The 15,167-nt window shown below is 43.4% G+C and overlaps 1 protein-coding gene across 2 annotated transcripts; it reads left to right on the forward strand.

Annotated features, from left to right (window-relative positions):
- The first annotated feature begins 939 nt into the window (after positions 1-939).
- rbm26 (RNA binding motif protein 26) lies at positions 940-11,957 on the forward strand. Of its 2 annotated transcripts, none has more exons than XM_040202729.2 (22): positions 940-1,439; positions 1,634-1,752; positions 1,856-1,974; positions 2,058-2,149; positions 2,240-2,499; positions 2,933-3,211; positions 3,495-3,731; positions 5,269-5,406; positions 5,506-5,646; positions 5,842-5,950; positions 6,056-6,212; positions 6,574-6,765; positions 7,537-7,632; positions 7,803-7,874; positions 7,978-8,076; positions 8,180-8,254; positions 8,600-8,767; positions 8,856-8,960; positions 9,083-9,286; positions 10,066-10,152; positions 10,363-10,476; positions 10,971-11,957. In XM_040202729.2, the coding sequence occupies exons 1-22, from the start codon at positions 1,357-1,359 to the stop codon at positions 11,058-11,060; spliced, it is 3,036 nt and encodes a 1,011-aa protein (XP_040058663.2). In that variant the 5' UTR covers positions 940-1,356; the 3' UTR covers positions 11,061-11,957. The 2 variants fall into 2 exon arrangements, with proteins under 2 accessions (XP_040058663.2, XP_040058679.2); XM_040202745.2 differs by having other exon boundaries at positions 7,806-7,874.
- Positions 11,958-15,167: the final 3,210 nt, after the last annotated feature.

Below are 15,167 nucleotides of genomic sequence, written 5' to 3' on the forward strand. Positions count from 1 at the left end.
GCTGTGTTATTATTTTTAAAGCTATTTAGGTCCACAATATTTTCAAAATGTCTAAAATTGTATCAAAGCTTGAGGTTTATAAAGCAAGGACTTAATGTAATTTAATTTTTTTAAACTACACACAGACAGGCAGTGAAGTCCGGTGTGTTCAACATTCGACCGGATCTGTTCATAATGTCAGCTCACTAGAGCAACAGAACAGGGAACTGAACTTTGAATTTGTATGGATACCTGCTGACCTCAAAGAAAAAAAGCAGGAGAGGGCCGAGGGACCCACGTTCAATCGAAAAATATTTGTGTAGTGGAAAATACAGATAAGGTTTTTAGTAGGTTTAGTATAGGTTACAATATCGAGTCTCAACTCTTCCTCAACACAAACATTGTGTTCGGGTCAGCTGATGATAAAGATGTTTGTACATCAATGTCCAAATAATGTTGTGGTGCTGGAGGTGTAGAAGATGATGGGCTGCATCCAAGGATGATTACCAGCACTTGGTGTTCTTCCAGCTTTATATCCAGTACCAGGGAAGAAACCGTTGAGTATCTTTGATGCATGACTTGTATGTGTGTCAATTCTGTCTCCTACTTTTTTTTCTACAATTATTTAACCTATTTAATTATTTTATAAAGGTGTCAAGTAAGAATGTTGCTACGGCAAGATTAAGAAAGAAACACCACAACATGTGCACTACACAGGGTGGAGAAACACACAACCAGTGCAACGTGTTATCAGCACCTGTATTCAGAAAAGAGGACGAGCAGATGAACCAGGCGACCCATACACTGAAACGGGCCTCTTGTAATCTGGGATGAGGTGGTTTACCAAACGTTTGCGAGCAGCGCGGAATATAACCGCTGGATGGCGGTAATGCAACAATGCGAGCTTTTAAACATCACAGGATCCGTCTTTTTACGGAACTGCCGCTGCACATTTCTCTCGCGAGGCTTCGCACGGGAGAACACGAGCGGAAGTAAATAGTCGCCAAGGCATGTTAGCTAGTGAGCGGGGATAAAGTAGCAAGTTCAGCGTGGGTCCTCCACTACGTTTAACGGATAAATAACATTTACAGCATCGGGGTTAGTTGGTTGGCTGTTGAGAAACAAAAGACACACAATGTTTGCATCTCAATTAAAACCACATTACGAGAGTTGAATAATCGTTTGGCACGTCCGAAGGCCTGGAAAGACGCATGCTAGCGCAGCTAAGCTAGCCGACGTTAACAAGGCCGCTCAGCTAACGCCGTGTGTAGCACGGCAGCCTGGCCGGAGACCACTGAAGTGGCTCTTTTCACCAGCTGATGCCGGGTTTCTTATCAAACACATAAGCAGCGGCCGCCCGGCAAGCGTTAACTCTGGATGGAAAGCTCGGCCGAATCTAAAATGATCATTGAAAACCTTGATGCCTTGAAAACATGGCTGTCTGAAGCCCTCGAGCCCATGTAAGTAATGGTCGCTATTAGCAACTCGGCTTTAGCCTCGCTAGCTCAGCCTGAGCCACATGAGAGCTAACGTCCGAAACGTACACCTGAACGCAAAGGTGTCATACTTTTATTTAGGTCTAACGTTACATGTCTTGGCCGTCTTGACGTGGTCATTTTTGTTTTCTCGTGGCTTTCACTCTGAACCCTTCCAGATGCGATGCAGACCCCTCGGCCCTTGCTAAGTATGTTGTTGCTTTGGTGAAGAAAGACAAAAGTGAAAAGGAACTCAAAGCCCTGTGCATAGACCAGCTGGATGTATTCCTCCAGAAAGGTATTCAATTCCTCTGCTCCATGGAAAGTTGTAGTTGCCATGCATCTTTTTGATATGACACGTGTGTAGCTATGTATTCATGGCTGAATGAATCTTCTTCCAGAGACCCAGCCATTTGTGGACAAGCTGTTTGAAGCCATTAACAACAAAAACTACCTCCCGCAGCCCGATCAGCCACCGTCTCTGATCAAGGTTGAGAAGGATGAGCCGAAGAAAGAAGAGGTACGATAGATGGAGCACCATTTATGTCAGCAGCCATCTTATCTACATATTCATATGCAATTACTTTTTAAAAATGTTTTCAGCCGAACCGCGATGACGAACGGGAGAAGAAGTTCCCTCGGAGGGTGAATCACAGCCCACCCCAATCAAGTTCTCGCTACAACAGAGATGTTCGGTGTGTGCAACTCCCTTTGTCAATGGTGTCTTTCAACACACATTTAATTTTCAGTAATCGTCATGTTTTTTATTTAATCCAAACTTTCAGAAGAGGAGATGAGCGTAAGAGAGACGACCGCTCCAGGAAGAGGGAGTATGACCGCATCCCTCCGCGTAGGGATTCATACCGCGATCGATACAATCGCAGGAGAGGCCGCAGTTACAGTCGTAGCCGCAGCCGCAGTTGGAGCAAGGATCACATCCGGGACCGGGACAGGGACAGGGACAGAGACAGAGAGCGGGACAGGAACCGGGATCGCAGCAGGAGCCGGTCGCACAGCAGAACCCGGTCTGGAAGCAGGAGTAGAGGTAAGAACCTGAACTAAAATGACCTAAGACACATGAACCGGATCACTCTGTCCTTATTTGAACCGTTGCTTTTCAATGGAGAGAGCAATGACGCCAATACCTGGAATTTAAAACAACATTCTTTGGAATCTTGCTCAAAGTTCAACCCATTTGAACTCCATGTTTGTTGCTGACCTTTCAAAGCGTTATAGGATTTACTCACTGTATACAATGACATAACACTACTGACCTACAAATTCCAGAAGGCATAGCAGCACAGAGATGATCATGTGTGGATAACGTGGACAAACAATAACTGGATGTTAGGAAATTAGTCAGGGAAAACAACATGACAACACGTTGTTACGTATGAGTTTTGCAATGGTATGCACACCATAGCAAGTTATTCTACTGAGAGACGTTGCTTTTTTTTTTTTTTTTTGTCTATTTGCAGAAAGAGATTCTGGGAAGTTGAAGTTTGAACATGATCGAGTGGAAAGGCCAGAGACTGGCGATTGTTTTCCCCCAGCAGTCGTACTCCCCGCTGCAACCACTTCCCACTTCCCTGTGCCAACGCTGAGCAGCACCATCACAGTCATTGCCCCCACACATCATCACAGCAACAATACCACTGAGAGTTGGTCCGACTTCCGCCCCGGGAACCCTGTGGATCGTGGCCTTTTTAATAGAGGACCTCCCCCTCAACCGAGGAAGCGATGCCGTGACTATGACGGTAAGTGGGCCCTGTACAATATCAGGAAAATAAGTGACGTTTGAAAAACATTGTTCACTATTGCATTGACTATATAACCTCTACAAACAGACAAATATCGAAGTGTGTCTATTAGCTATTGGAGCGTCAAGTATTATAAAAAAATTCAAAATATATTTGGGTGGTACAGAAACTGATTTTTGTAAAATAAAAAACTGTGAAAAAAGGCACCACTACCTTTTCTGTGTCTGCTTGCGTCATTCTATGTGCTCGGTTTTCTACATCAGTCTGTTATCTCTTCCAGAAAAAGGTTTCTGCATGAGAGGGGACATGTGTCCTTTCGACCATGGAAGTGACCCAGTTGTAGTGGAGGATGTCAATTTGCCCAACATGCTGCCCTTCCAACCGCCACCAATCCCAGACCAAACACCACCGCCAGGCCTCCCACCACCACCACCTCTCATGAACCCCCCGCCCGTGAACCTGCGGCCCCCCGTGCCCCCACCAGGTTCCCTCCCACCCAGCCTTCCACCTGTTGCAGGTAGGAGTTCATACATTTTGTTCTGAGTTGTTCAATGCCCGATCAGTAAACACGTTTGCAGTGAATTCTAGCATGTTGAACTATCACGCTTCTCAATAAATGGTTTTATAGTAGTAGGGCCGTCAACATAACCGCTTTAATCTATGGGATCAATGTAGCCGAGATTAATGCAGCAAAATATTTTAACGTAGTTAACGTAACGTTGTTTAACGGAAGTTGACAGTGGAAACGAAACGGCCGCTGGCTGCAGTCAGATACATCGAGATGGACAGAGCTTTTTGTAAGTAAAACAAATAGGAACAGTGCAGAGGAATTACTCCACGTGTCAAACAGAAGGGGGATGAGTAGCCAACGGACCACTTAAGGCACCGCTATGCTAAGCTAGCTGCTATGCTACTTCCATCAACATCTAACGTTACCCTGCGCGACACACAGTCTGCAGAGGATCACCACTGTGTCCGTAAAAGGCCGTGGTTTGAAAACCTTCTGGCTAAATGTGGGGAGATTGTTGGCACTTCAACCGTTAAATTAGTTGATAGTTGAGAGCAAAGTGCACGAGGACAGCAGGGAGAGTCGCTAGATTCAACAATTCTATCTCCAAGATGAGTAGTTTGTGTTTTAAAATGACATTAATAATTAAACTAAAATACACTCTTTCTAAAGTGATTACTCATTGAAGATTTAGTCTTTAGAAGCAAAACAAACATTCATTTACAACAACAACAACATTCATTCATCGCCGGTAATTGAGATTAATAAATTTCGAGGGATCATAGACGTCCGTTATTGGGAACTAATAGACCAACTGCCGACAATAACAATTCAGTGTTCACATACACTGGTATATTTCATAATGTAATTGAATAATTATTTTTGCATATTGTTCTGTGGGCACTGCTTCATTCACCGTACACTAATGATTGCATTTCTCACCCTCGCTGATGACACTGCTTTGACAGGTTGGGCCTCTTCTAAAGATCTGGTGTTTCTCTCCAAAATTAAGGAGATGTTTGTGTTCTGTAAAAGCACAAGAGGGGTACGATCGATAAGTCGTAGTTTGATTGATCAACAAGTACATTTTCAAAGGCGAGATCTACTCTGTTGCGGTGCACAAGTGTTCCCAAGTGCTTTTTTTCAGGGTGCAGCGGCTGATCTCCAAGACAATTCTTGGGGATCAGATCTCTAACTGACAACCAATTACAGCTGGTAGATTTTTCCCGTTGATGTCAGTTAATGGTAAATATATAGAGGAGAAGTGAATCATTCTTGTGCAGGATACCTTGAATAATTGCAGTTGGGCAACAACTTGGGTCATGTCCTATTACCATTAGTGCAGAGGAAATAAACCCACATTGAATGCTTACTATTTAACTGTTTATTCAACTGAACTCCATTCTAAAAACACATAAAATAGATGAAATAATATATGGTTTCCTGCCATTTGAGGAACAGCAGAACCGGCCGGTATTTGGTGTGTCAGGTTGTTGTTGAGCTTGAGCCTTTCATTCTATGGCATTTTGTTTAACTCTTAACACAGGTCCTCCTCCTCCGCTGCCTCCTCTGCAACCCTCGGGCATGGATGCTCCTCCCAATTCCATGACCAGCTCGGTTCCCACCATTGTCACCTCTGGGATGCGCTCCTCACTTCCCTCGGCCCCTGTGCGCTTCACCTCTGGTAATTGTGTGTTTTCGAATTTACATTTGTTTAATTCTTGGATAGCTTTTGCTGTCTTTGTCTTTTTATGAGTTAGTTTCCTCTCTCTCTCCTACCCAGACAACTATGAGACAGACGTGTATAATCCTGAGGCTCCCAGCATCACCAATACCTCAAGGCCAATCTACCGCCATCGGGTCAATGCCCAGAGACCCAACCTGATCGGGCTCACCATGGGGGATGTGGACCAGCCCCCAAGAGGTGTTCTTCAAGTGAACTTTACAGTTTGAATAGATGGTTTTTAAAGTGTGCCTTTTCTTTCCATCCAACCAATTGCATGGAATAGTTCATAGAACTATATTTTTGTTTAAGCGTCTCGCTTAGAGTTTTGATCTCTTTGTGAGATTTGTATTGTAGTCCGAAAACTTGACTTGTTGGTGATTTGTTTTCAACCAGACAAGATCCCGAACAACAGCATGAGGATCGTAATGGAATCTGACTTGAGGAAGAGACCACCTGGCCTTCTTGATGGAGGCCTTCCTATGAAGAAACCGTGGTTTGAAAAGTAAGACAACGCTCTTTCGGAATATTAAAATAAAAGTCATGTGCTGACTTTAAACCATGTGGCTAACCAGAGGCTTGTTCATTACCGCCCTCATTCTCTACGCAGACCCAACTTTAACTCTCCCAACCACCAGGGCTACCAGAAAAGAGTCCCTTTCTCCACCAACACCAAGCTGCTGGTCCGTCAAATTCCTCATGAGCTCAACAACATCAGCAAACTTAATGAACATTTCAGCAAGTTTGGGACCATCGTCAACCTACAGGTCAGTGTTTGATATATTCTTGTACTAGACTAACACTTATTTGTCAGGTGTCTGTCGTTTCACTTCCTCTTTTCCCTTCTGTCAATCGCTCTAGAGATTTCACACTTCCTGCCGTTAGCTCTCTTGTGTGAAGACCTGCATTGGATAGTTGTTGAATCAGAGGCTGTGGTTTGCAGCAACATTGACCTCCCATTTTGTAGAATAGTATACACTGTTGGGATGATTTAGCTAAAATCACATCTACAGCAGCAGCTTTTCAGAACCCCCCACAAATGGCCTGCTAACAAGTGGCCTGTGGTTGGGCACCACTGATCTACACCATGTGTCTCACACTACTGTTTTTCTGTTGTCGTTTTGACAGGTGGCCTTCCAAAACGACCCAGAGGGGGCACTGATCCAGTTTGCCTCCCCACACGAGGCTAAGCGGGCTATGCAAAGCACAGAGGCGGTTCTCAACAACCGCTTCATTAAGGTGCACTGGTTTCGTGATGATGGCAGTGACGGGCAGGGCCAGTCCATCTCACAGCAGCACCCTCAGCCACAGCCAGACATGGTGAAAAGTTCATTTTGCATTTGTCACTCACGCCATGTGTTTATCATACAATGTTCTGTCCTCACACCACCACAAATGCTAGTTTTATTGTTGTATTACGAGTAAACACCTTGAAATAAGTTAAAGAATTAAACCGTTAATTCCTTCTGATTTCTTTAAATAAGTTAAATTGCATTTGAGATGGTTTTTGAGGTTTGAGTAAAATATCCATTTAAGACACTAAATTACTTCTTTATGCCATAGTGTTGCTTAAAGAGGCTCTGCAATGAAGCTGGGACGATTTTCTAGTTTGCTGGGTGATTGCACATCATACCATATTTAATATTTCTAGTTCCCACAACAAACCTCATTTGGATGAGCCTTTGACCGGTTTGAATAACACACATGCAAATCAGATTTTGAGTTCCAGAAATTCAAATTTCTTTGGCTGCTGGAGCTGGTTGTTCCCTGACAGCAGCAGTGCTGTTTTATAAAGTAACAATAAAACTGTTTCCGTGTTAAGATCGTGAGAAGCATCTTGGGGACTTACGGGATCTTCTCCAGGAATTTTGATCTGTTTTAAACCGGCATGTGACAGCAGAGCATTGTTCTCTTTTGGCTCTCTAAGACACTTTTTACTGAGAACGTCTTTCACAGAGTTTCATAGGAGAGCAGTTGATGATGCAGGAGAAGAGACCTTTAACGTGTCAACATCTGAATTGTTGTCTGACGCCGTCGCTCATGCACCAACCCAGACACAATGTGATTAACATCTCCGTTCTCATTCGGCAGGCCTCCGACACTCTGAAGCAGTCGGTCAAAGATCGCCTCGGACCTCTGCTCAATGCCAACTCTGAGTTCTCACACGCTACCAGTGTAGCCTCTCAGGTGTGTGAGTGTGTGTTCATTATATCCCCCCGGGAAACACCGGGCTGGGTTTGTTTCCACATGTTGATACAAAAATCTGTAAAAGGTGTGTGTGTGTGTGTGTGTGTGTGTGTGTGTGTGTGTGTGTGTGTGTGTGTATAAACATTCTGGATGTTTAATCTGATTTGCAGCAGACCCCCTCTAAGATGTCAGTGAAGGACCGTTTGGGTTTCTCTGCCAAACCAGCAGCTCCAGTTGAAAAAGTAATTGTCCTCCCTGTTTAGAATGCCTGGTTGTGTTCTGAAATCGTCTCTTCCAAATTGCCTGAATCTTATGTGCTGTTGTTCCACCCCCCTCCCTCTGTAGGTGTTTTCGACATCCTCGGGCCTCACAAAGACTGTATACAATCCGGATGCCCTGAGGGCGGCCCAGAAAACCACAGAGGAGGCTCTGAAGAAGAAACGGGTGAGAAAAGGGATGATGGGAAAACGTTAAAGCCACAACCACCGTGGAATCATCCACTGAAACGGAAGGCAGTACTTAAGCATTCCTGTAATTCCTTTCACAGGAAGCACTGAGACTACAGCAAGATGTAAGGAAAAAGAAGCAGGAAATATTGGAGAAGCACATCGAGACACAGAAGGTAAGATGAACTGGAGGTCTTTGGCTTTACAGTGTCCATATCAAATGTTTGCTTTTAAATTCTGCAACTTCGCTATGCAAAACAAATGCTTGAGTAAGTCGTAAAAAGACATCTGAAGCAACATTAGTACCCAATTTGGTGACCGTTGCTTTGGTTTGTTTGTGATTACCAGCAGTGTTAATCATTTTTTAATTTATGGCTTAAATCTTCTATCACAATTTAAGATCAATTCATGTTTTTACCAATTCGTTGTCATTGCAAAGTGCTTTTAATGGCTTCAAATATGTGACGTGTGAAAAAGGTTCAATCTTGCAATTGAGTTTTTCCTGGTCCCAACGCCTCTAGCTCCTGATATCCAAACTTGAGAAGAACAAAACAATGAAGGCAGAGGACAAAGCCAAGATCATGGAAACTTTAGGCACGTTAACCAAGAGCATCACCAAACTTCAAGAGGAGATAAAGGGAGTCTCGGGCAGCAACAACCAGCCTCGCACAGCCAAGAGCAAAGCCCAGGTAGCCCCCTCCCCACCCCCCCGCCTTGCACTTATTTAAGGCCGACTCACCGAGTTGCCTTTCCTGATGTTGATTAAAATGTTTCCAGGCACAGAAGGAGCTGCTCGACGCGGAGCTGGACCTGTACACCAAGACGCAGGCCGGAGAGGACACGGCTTCGTTGAGGGTCAAGTACACGCAGCTGCAAATCGAGGCATTGACTCTCCCTCAAACTCTAGCGTTTCATCTCCACAAGTCACGTGATGTGTTTCAGGACATCAACTATTTGCGCTCTATTTGAGTTCTTTCCGTCCCGCCCATTTTGGTTTTACCCAGGCGGCCAGAAGGGGAATCCTGTCCGCAGCAAGAGGGCGCGGGGGCCACGCTCGGGGCCGCGGCGCTCTGAGGGCCCGCGGAAGAGGCTCCAGAGGCCGGGGAAGAGGCGCTTCACTGCACGCCGTCGTGGACCATCGGCCGCGAGCGCTGGAGATTTTTGGATTCCCTGAAGCAGACCATGTGGACCTGCTGCCACACTTTGCTGTAAGTCAGCCTCTAGCTACATCACCGAGAGGAGATTTTGGTATCCACAGTTAACCAATACGTTTGTTGACGATGTGGTTGGGGGGGAGATAACGAGGTTAAAGGGCACTGCTATGGTGTAGACATTCAGCGCACGACACATGAAGCTTTCAGCAGTTCTCACGGATTAAGGCTGTGCAGTAAAACAGTTATTAAGTCTCAACATAGTCCAGTAATGACGTCACATTTCTTGCTATTAATGTAATGGTATCAATTAACTACATTGATACGGTTAATAAGCATTTCAGCAAAAATAAACAACTTAGAAATAAGTTGTTTGTATATTCCATTGACCTACCTTTTTATTTTGTAGTTTTAATATTCACTGTTGAATAAAAAAAATACGATATGTTTTGAATTATAACTTTTCTCAGTTTGGCAAAATGAATCTGCGGTGACGTCAGGTGGTTACAACTGCACAGTGCAGCTGACCGCTGATGACACAACACACACTGTTGAAGTCCATTGTGTGTAAACACACGAGTTAAAACTTATTAACTCGTCAACTACCAGAGAAATTTTTTACGATATTTACGATATGATTAGTCTCAGACTCACTTGTGTACATACGATTCGGAGTAACAGCAGGAATCAGATAATCTAAGATAATAAAACCGTGTAGGAAAAGCTTACGACATTTGTTTGGTAATTGAGAAAGAGCATGCAGAAGGTTTTCAATAGTGAACACGGGAAGGAGTTGGGTTGTAAAGTGACAAATTTTGTCTGTTTATGATTTTAAGCAATTTGGGGAGATTGAAGATTGCCGGATTGATGAACACAACCTGTCTGCAGTCATAACCTACAAGACAAGAGCCGAGGCAGAACAGGTGAGTCGACTGGCGTCCGTGCAAACACTAGAATATTCTTTAATCCCTTTTCTAACAGAATCCCTTGAAACAGAGCAAGTTATTTTCCAGTGTTTCTCCAGCTGGAGCTTCAAAGTCTGTTTGCCTTTTGGATTCGGCCCATTATCTCAACAGTTGTTGAAGACCCAACTCTAAACCTTTAACCACGTCTGCGTTTTTCACCACCCGTAGGCGGCTCTCCATGGAGTGCGGTTCAACAACCAGCACTTGCGTCTGGCCTGGCATAAAGTTGTCAAGACTCCGAGTACTGCAGATGTTGATGATGCAGGACCAGAGGAGGATGAGGTTTGTGGACCTTCTCATTTAGCATCTGTTCGAGATTGTCTTCATCCCACCTGACCCAATCGGGTCTGTTGATTCGGCGTACGGTTTAATGTATAGATGATGAACTTCAAGCCTTCTTGAAATAAAATCAGGCAGGATGAGTCATTCCTCTTCAAATGCAAACATTGCTCATTGGATGAAAACCGAGGGGGTAAAATCTACCATAGAGGAGCTGTGTGGGTGTTCTCTGCTCACATGTATGGTGAAACTATCAGAAACCTCATGTTACATTTCCAGAACACAAGAGGGAGCCGTTGAGTATGACAGCAAGCGTTGTCTTCGTGGGACTTTTTCAATGCCACTCATACTTAAACACTTGGTCTGTCTGCCACGTGATAGTTTAAGATGAAAAACATGGTAGTAGCTCAGTGCTGATGATGCTCACATTAAATGTATTTCAACTTGCCTTTCCTTCACTTGGCATTCGTCTCATTCTTTTAATTTGATCTCGTCAGTACCCGGAGGAGTCGCTGAGTGACGACGCTTTGCTTCAGGACGACGATGAGGAGGAAGATGACAACGAGCCTCGCTCTTGGCGTAGATGAAGATTTGTTAGATGCTCCTTCCTGATTCCCCCGGTTTGGAAGACGAGCAACAATCCAACAAATATGAAATATTTCAATGCCTGGTCATAAACCAACACGGCACATTTTACTTTGGCTAGAACCTTCTTCCACACTCAAATGTGTAACTAGCTGGAGAACCGTGTACGAGTTTGATTCTTTTTAATTGTATACCAGATGCAACAATGGTGAATTTTTTTAATGCTCTTAATGTAGAAATCTTTTCTTTATTTTTTTTTTTCTCCATTGTTTTAGTTCACAACACACAAATAATTAGTGCGGACATGTGACAGCTAATCCCATATTTGTTGAACCCTTAGTTTAAGAAAAATTGTGTTGTAATTTAATGGAATGACAGACTTTAGCTTTTTGCAGAATAGTGTTAGTTTGACTGGTTTAAATTCTCATGTGTAAATATTTTATGTTTGAATTCAAATGACCTGTATGAAAGCTTGGCTTCTCAGTTCTTGGCTTAACTTTGGATTGTACAAAAAATAAAGAATTGAAATGGTCTGAAAACATTCTGCCAAAAACAAAAAGGAAAAAAAAAAAATGCAATGGCGGTGAAAAAATAACACTCTGAAAAGAGCTGAAAAAGACCATTTCAAAAAACAAAAAAAACGTCCTCTTCTCTAAAGAGCAAAATTCCTACACACATCAATTTTATCTTTCCTTTTTCTTTTTATTTATTGCTGAGGACCAGTACGGTAACATAAGCCTTTGCACTGATTTCCATGCCACGGTAAGAACATGAGTATAGTGTGATGGTTTGTTTTGCTAAATGTACATTTTGAATACATTTCTTATTGCCTAGTATGAACCAAATGTATACATCTTTTGAAAAATAGCTGATCTCAATACAAATTAACTAAACTAAAATCCTTTGTGTTCTTTTTGTTACAGGTGTTTACAGTATCCAGCTACAATCTTCATTCCTCAGGAGACTAATACATTTCTTTCATTGTTAATTGTGTGTGATGGATACCTGTTGACATTACATGTAATTTAGCTGACTCTTTTATCCAAAGCGACTTACAACCAGTGCATTTCAACCATAGGGGTACAAACTCAGAAGAACAAGAAAGTGCAATTTCCTCAAATTTACAATTTGCTATAGATAAGTGGCGTTATAAGTATAATTTAAGTGCTACAATTTGTAAGTCTTTTAGTCGAGGTAGAGTCTGAAGAGCTGTGTCTCTAGTTTGTGGCGGAAGATGCGAAGGCTCTCTGTGGTCCTGGTGTCTTCAGAGAGCTCGTTCCACCATTTATGAGCCAGGACATCTTGCTTCCATGGCTGAAGGAAATGCAACAAAAACAGTTTGAAAATGTCTACTCAAAAACCTTACCTAAATGTATAACATCATTTGGATTTTTAAAGTATTCTGCTTTCCAATTGCAAGTCAGCTATTGCAGAGAAATCACTTAAAATAGGGTTTCATTATTGGGCCTATGCTTGATTCATAAAAAGGCTACTTTTGCATTAATAAGTCCGATATTTAGCGCACTGGCGTGCTTAATAACCCACATCTTACACAACAATCCAACAGCTGCATGCTGCGTCTGGCCAACATGCTCATGAAGGGTCCTTGAGGGGGACTTCTGTTTACTTTAAAGCGTTTAGCCTCAGCGAGCCATATGGGGCTCTGCTGTTAGTGACAACAGTCTTTGATATGACTAAATCCTTATTTATTTTATATACATATATATGTGGAAAATTCCCCGCTGAGGGACTAATAAAGCATCTCATCTAAATGTTGATGCAGAGAAGGTGAACCTGGAGCCCATTGAGCACTATCGTCACATAGAGTGAGTCAGCCACTTTGTGTGCCGTGTGATCACATGTGCTCACGTGATCAGCTGACAATCACCAGAATCGAGCCGCCTGTAAGTTACAATAACAGTCTTTCCCAGACCAGCCATCTGTGTTCCATTTGATGTGACCTGTATTTGACCTGAGCGGCCATATCTCTGTTGCAAAAGGGATCCTGTGTTACAATATTTTTAATGAAGCAATAAAAAGCTCAGTCAACCTTCCAATAGACCTTTTTCTTCTACTGCAGACATTTTGACGTGTCGAAAGAAAGGAACTGATGTCAGTGAAAACATTTACAATGACTCTTCTGTCCACGTGTCAAAAGAAGACGTGAAGTGATGAGACGTAATGCACAATATGCAGTACTTTTTCTACCGTGACATGTCAACGTGTCCCCTGTCAACTTCTGCTTTCTTCAGACCGAACACGAATATGAGTGTTTTTTTTATTAAGCGTTTGCCTTTTGTGAGGACTTCGTTTACACCTGCAGAGAGACCCTCCCCAAAACAGCTCCCACAATCCTTCAGCCTCGAATAAAAGAGGACAAATAACCCAATCAGCCTGCACCCGTTCTTTGTTCCATTGCCACCTCTGGTGCCTGTCGGGCTTGCAGAGATAATTGTGAAAAATCAGATTTGTTCTTTCAGAATGTGGCCGCTTCCCCCCACTCGCGCCACCATCAGAAAACTTCCCCTCGTCCCTCTGTCTCGCAGCAGGCGCGTATTAAAGGCCCCCTTCTGCCACCTCATTGACCTGCTGTGGAGCCACCAAAGCATCATTTGCCATCAAACGAGCTTCATGCAGCTGCACCTCTCTGCAGTTGAGTCGCGGACCCGGGGCTTTTATTTGTCTTGTAAACCGGTTGGGTTTACCCAAATACCCACACTGGTTCAGCAGCACTTTGTGGAACGGCTACACGAACACATGTGTCGAGGGAAGATTCAGCCCCACGTCGTCTCGTGTCCACGTCGGTGCTGATGTGAGTGGCGCGCAGTGATGTCTGAGAGGCCTCCCTTTGTGTCTCGGCGGGCGGAGGAGGGTTTCATGCCCTGCGTGAGCTCAGAAGAGATGTGTAAAACGGATTTACAGCATCGTCGTCATCCATTACAGAAATCTTACCTTCTGATTTGTGTCAAGGAGACAAATGGCGTGACATCTTGGAGAGAGCTGGGATAGTGTTGATTTTTCCCCCCCTTGCTGTCGTGCATGGAGTAGAAAGAGGACGCGATGGAATGTATGACTCACTGGGAAAGAGAGGATCTGTTTGTTCAAAGTCTCACTTTTGTTTTGTTTTGGAGATTGTGAAAAACGATTGTAGTTTCTATTAGAAGCCCTCTGGGATTCAAGAAGTCGGTCAAATGGATATGAGACAGCTATGAGAATGTATTAAATTAATTCTAAATTTATTCATTCATGTTCATTTGAATATTAGCCGTGAACTTTGACAAAACACAAACATTGCTGCATGTCAGTTAATACCAATTACCACTTTTGTAGAATAGTACGTGCAAAATGCTTCCTAATGGATGGATTATGTCCTGTGTTTTGGTCACTTGGCTGTATGTTTCTTATCCATATAAAGTGAACGTGTGAGGAAGGTGTGTCTGCTCTACGCTTTCACACGTCTTGCCCCCCCATTGCTACAATGAAGCTTCCCTGTAAAAAACATTAATATTTCATGTGATCATGGGCCTCCATAAGCAAATTTCAGTCCCCGGCAAGTTCAGCCATAGCATGATTAATTTAGTATTTATGCCCCGACAACCCTTTAAACAACACTAGGCCCCCAGCCACGAAGCAAGGCACAGTTTGAAACAAAACAAGCAGCCCCTAAATCATAATCAGCATAGTCGTTCAGGATCATTTGAGTTCGGGGACACATTCTTTTCCATAAATGCAGCTGCTGTTTTAGTGTCTGTGTAAGTAAAGCAACTCCAGTTTTAAAACTTCACCAGTAAAATGTAATGTTGCATGGAGCAAATATTTTGTTATTGCTCAGCTGCAAAACAAAGAAAAACCCACGCGTTTCAGTCCTCCTCACACAGCAAGGCGCTTTAACCTGGTCTGCTGACCGGGAGCCCACGTAACTCTGCTGGCAGGGAAATGCCACTGATTCAATTAAAAGGACGGTGTGAAATCCGACTCTTCTTCACAGATTTACTGTCTGCTCGTCGTCTGCTGACTATTTAGGCCTGTTGGTGACGCACTGCATACACAATCACTCTTTTTATGACTCTTTATTTTGACTAACTATACTAAACGTGGGGAAGATGCTG

Source organism: Gasterosteus aculeatus, chromosome 12 (assembly GCF_964276395.1).
Source record: "Gasterosteus aculeatus chromosome 12, fGasAcu3.hap1.1, whole genome shotgun sequence".
NCBI classification, from domain to species: Eukaryota; Metazoa; Chordata; class Actinopteri; order Perciformes; family Gasterosteidae; genus Gasterosteus; species Gasterosteus aculeatus.

Excerpts from the sequence above, each read along its gene's own strand:
- rbm26 (XM_040202729.2), top strand. The coding sequence starts at position 1,357 with ATGGAAAGCTCGGCCGAATCTAAAATGATCATTGAAAACCTTGATGCC. Across the intron at positions 5,407-5,505 it reads CCCTGTGCGCTTCACCTCTG|ACAACTATGAGACAGACGTG; the intron begins GTAATTGTGTGT and ends TCTCCTACCCAG. Across the intron at positions 7,633-7,802 it reads CTACCAGTGTAGCCTCTCAG|CAGACCCCCTCTAAGATGTC; the intron begins GTGTGTGAGTGT and ends TCTGATTTGCAG.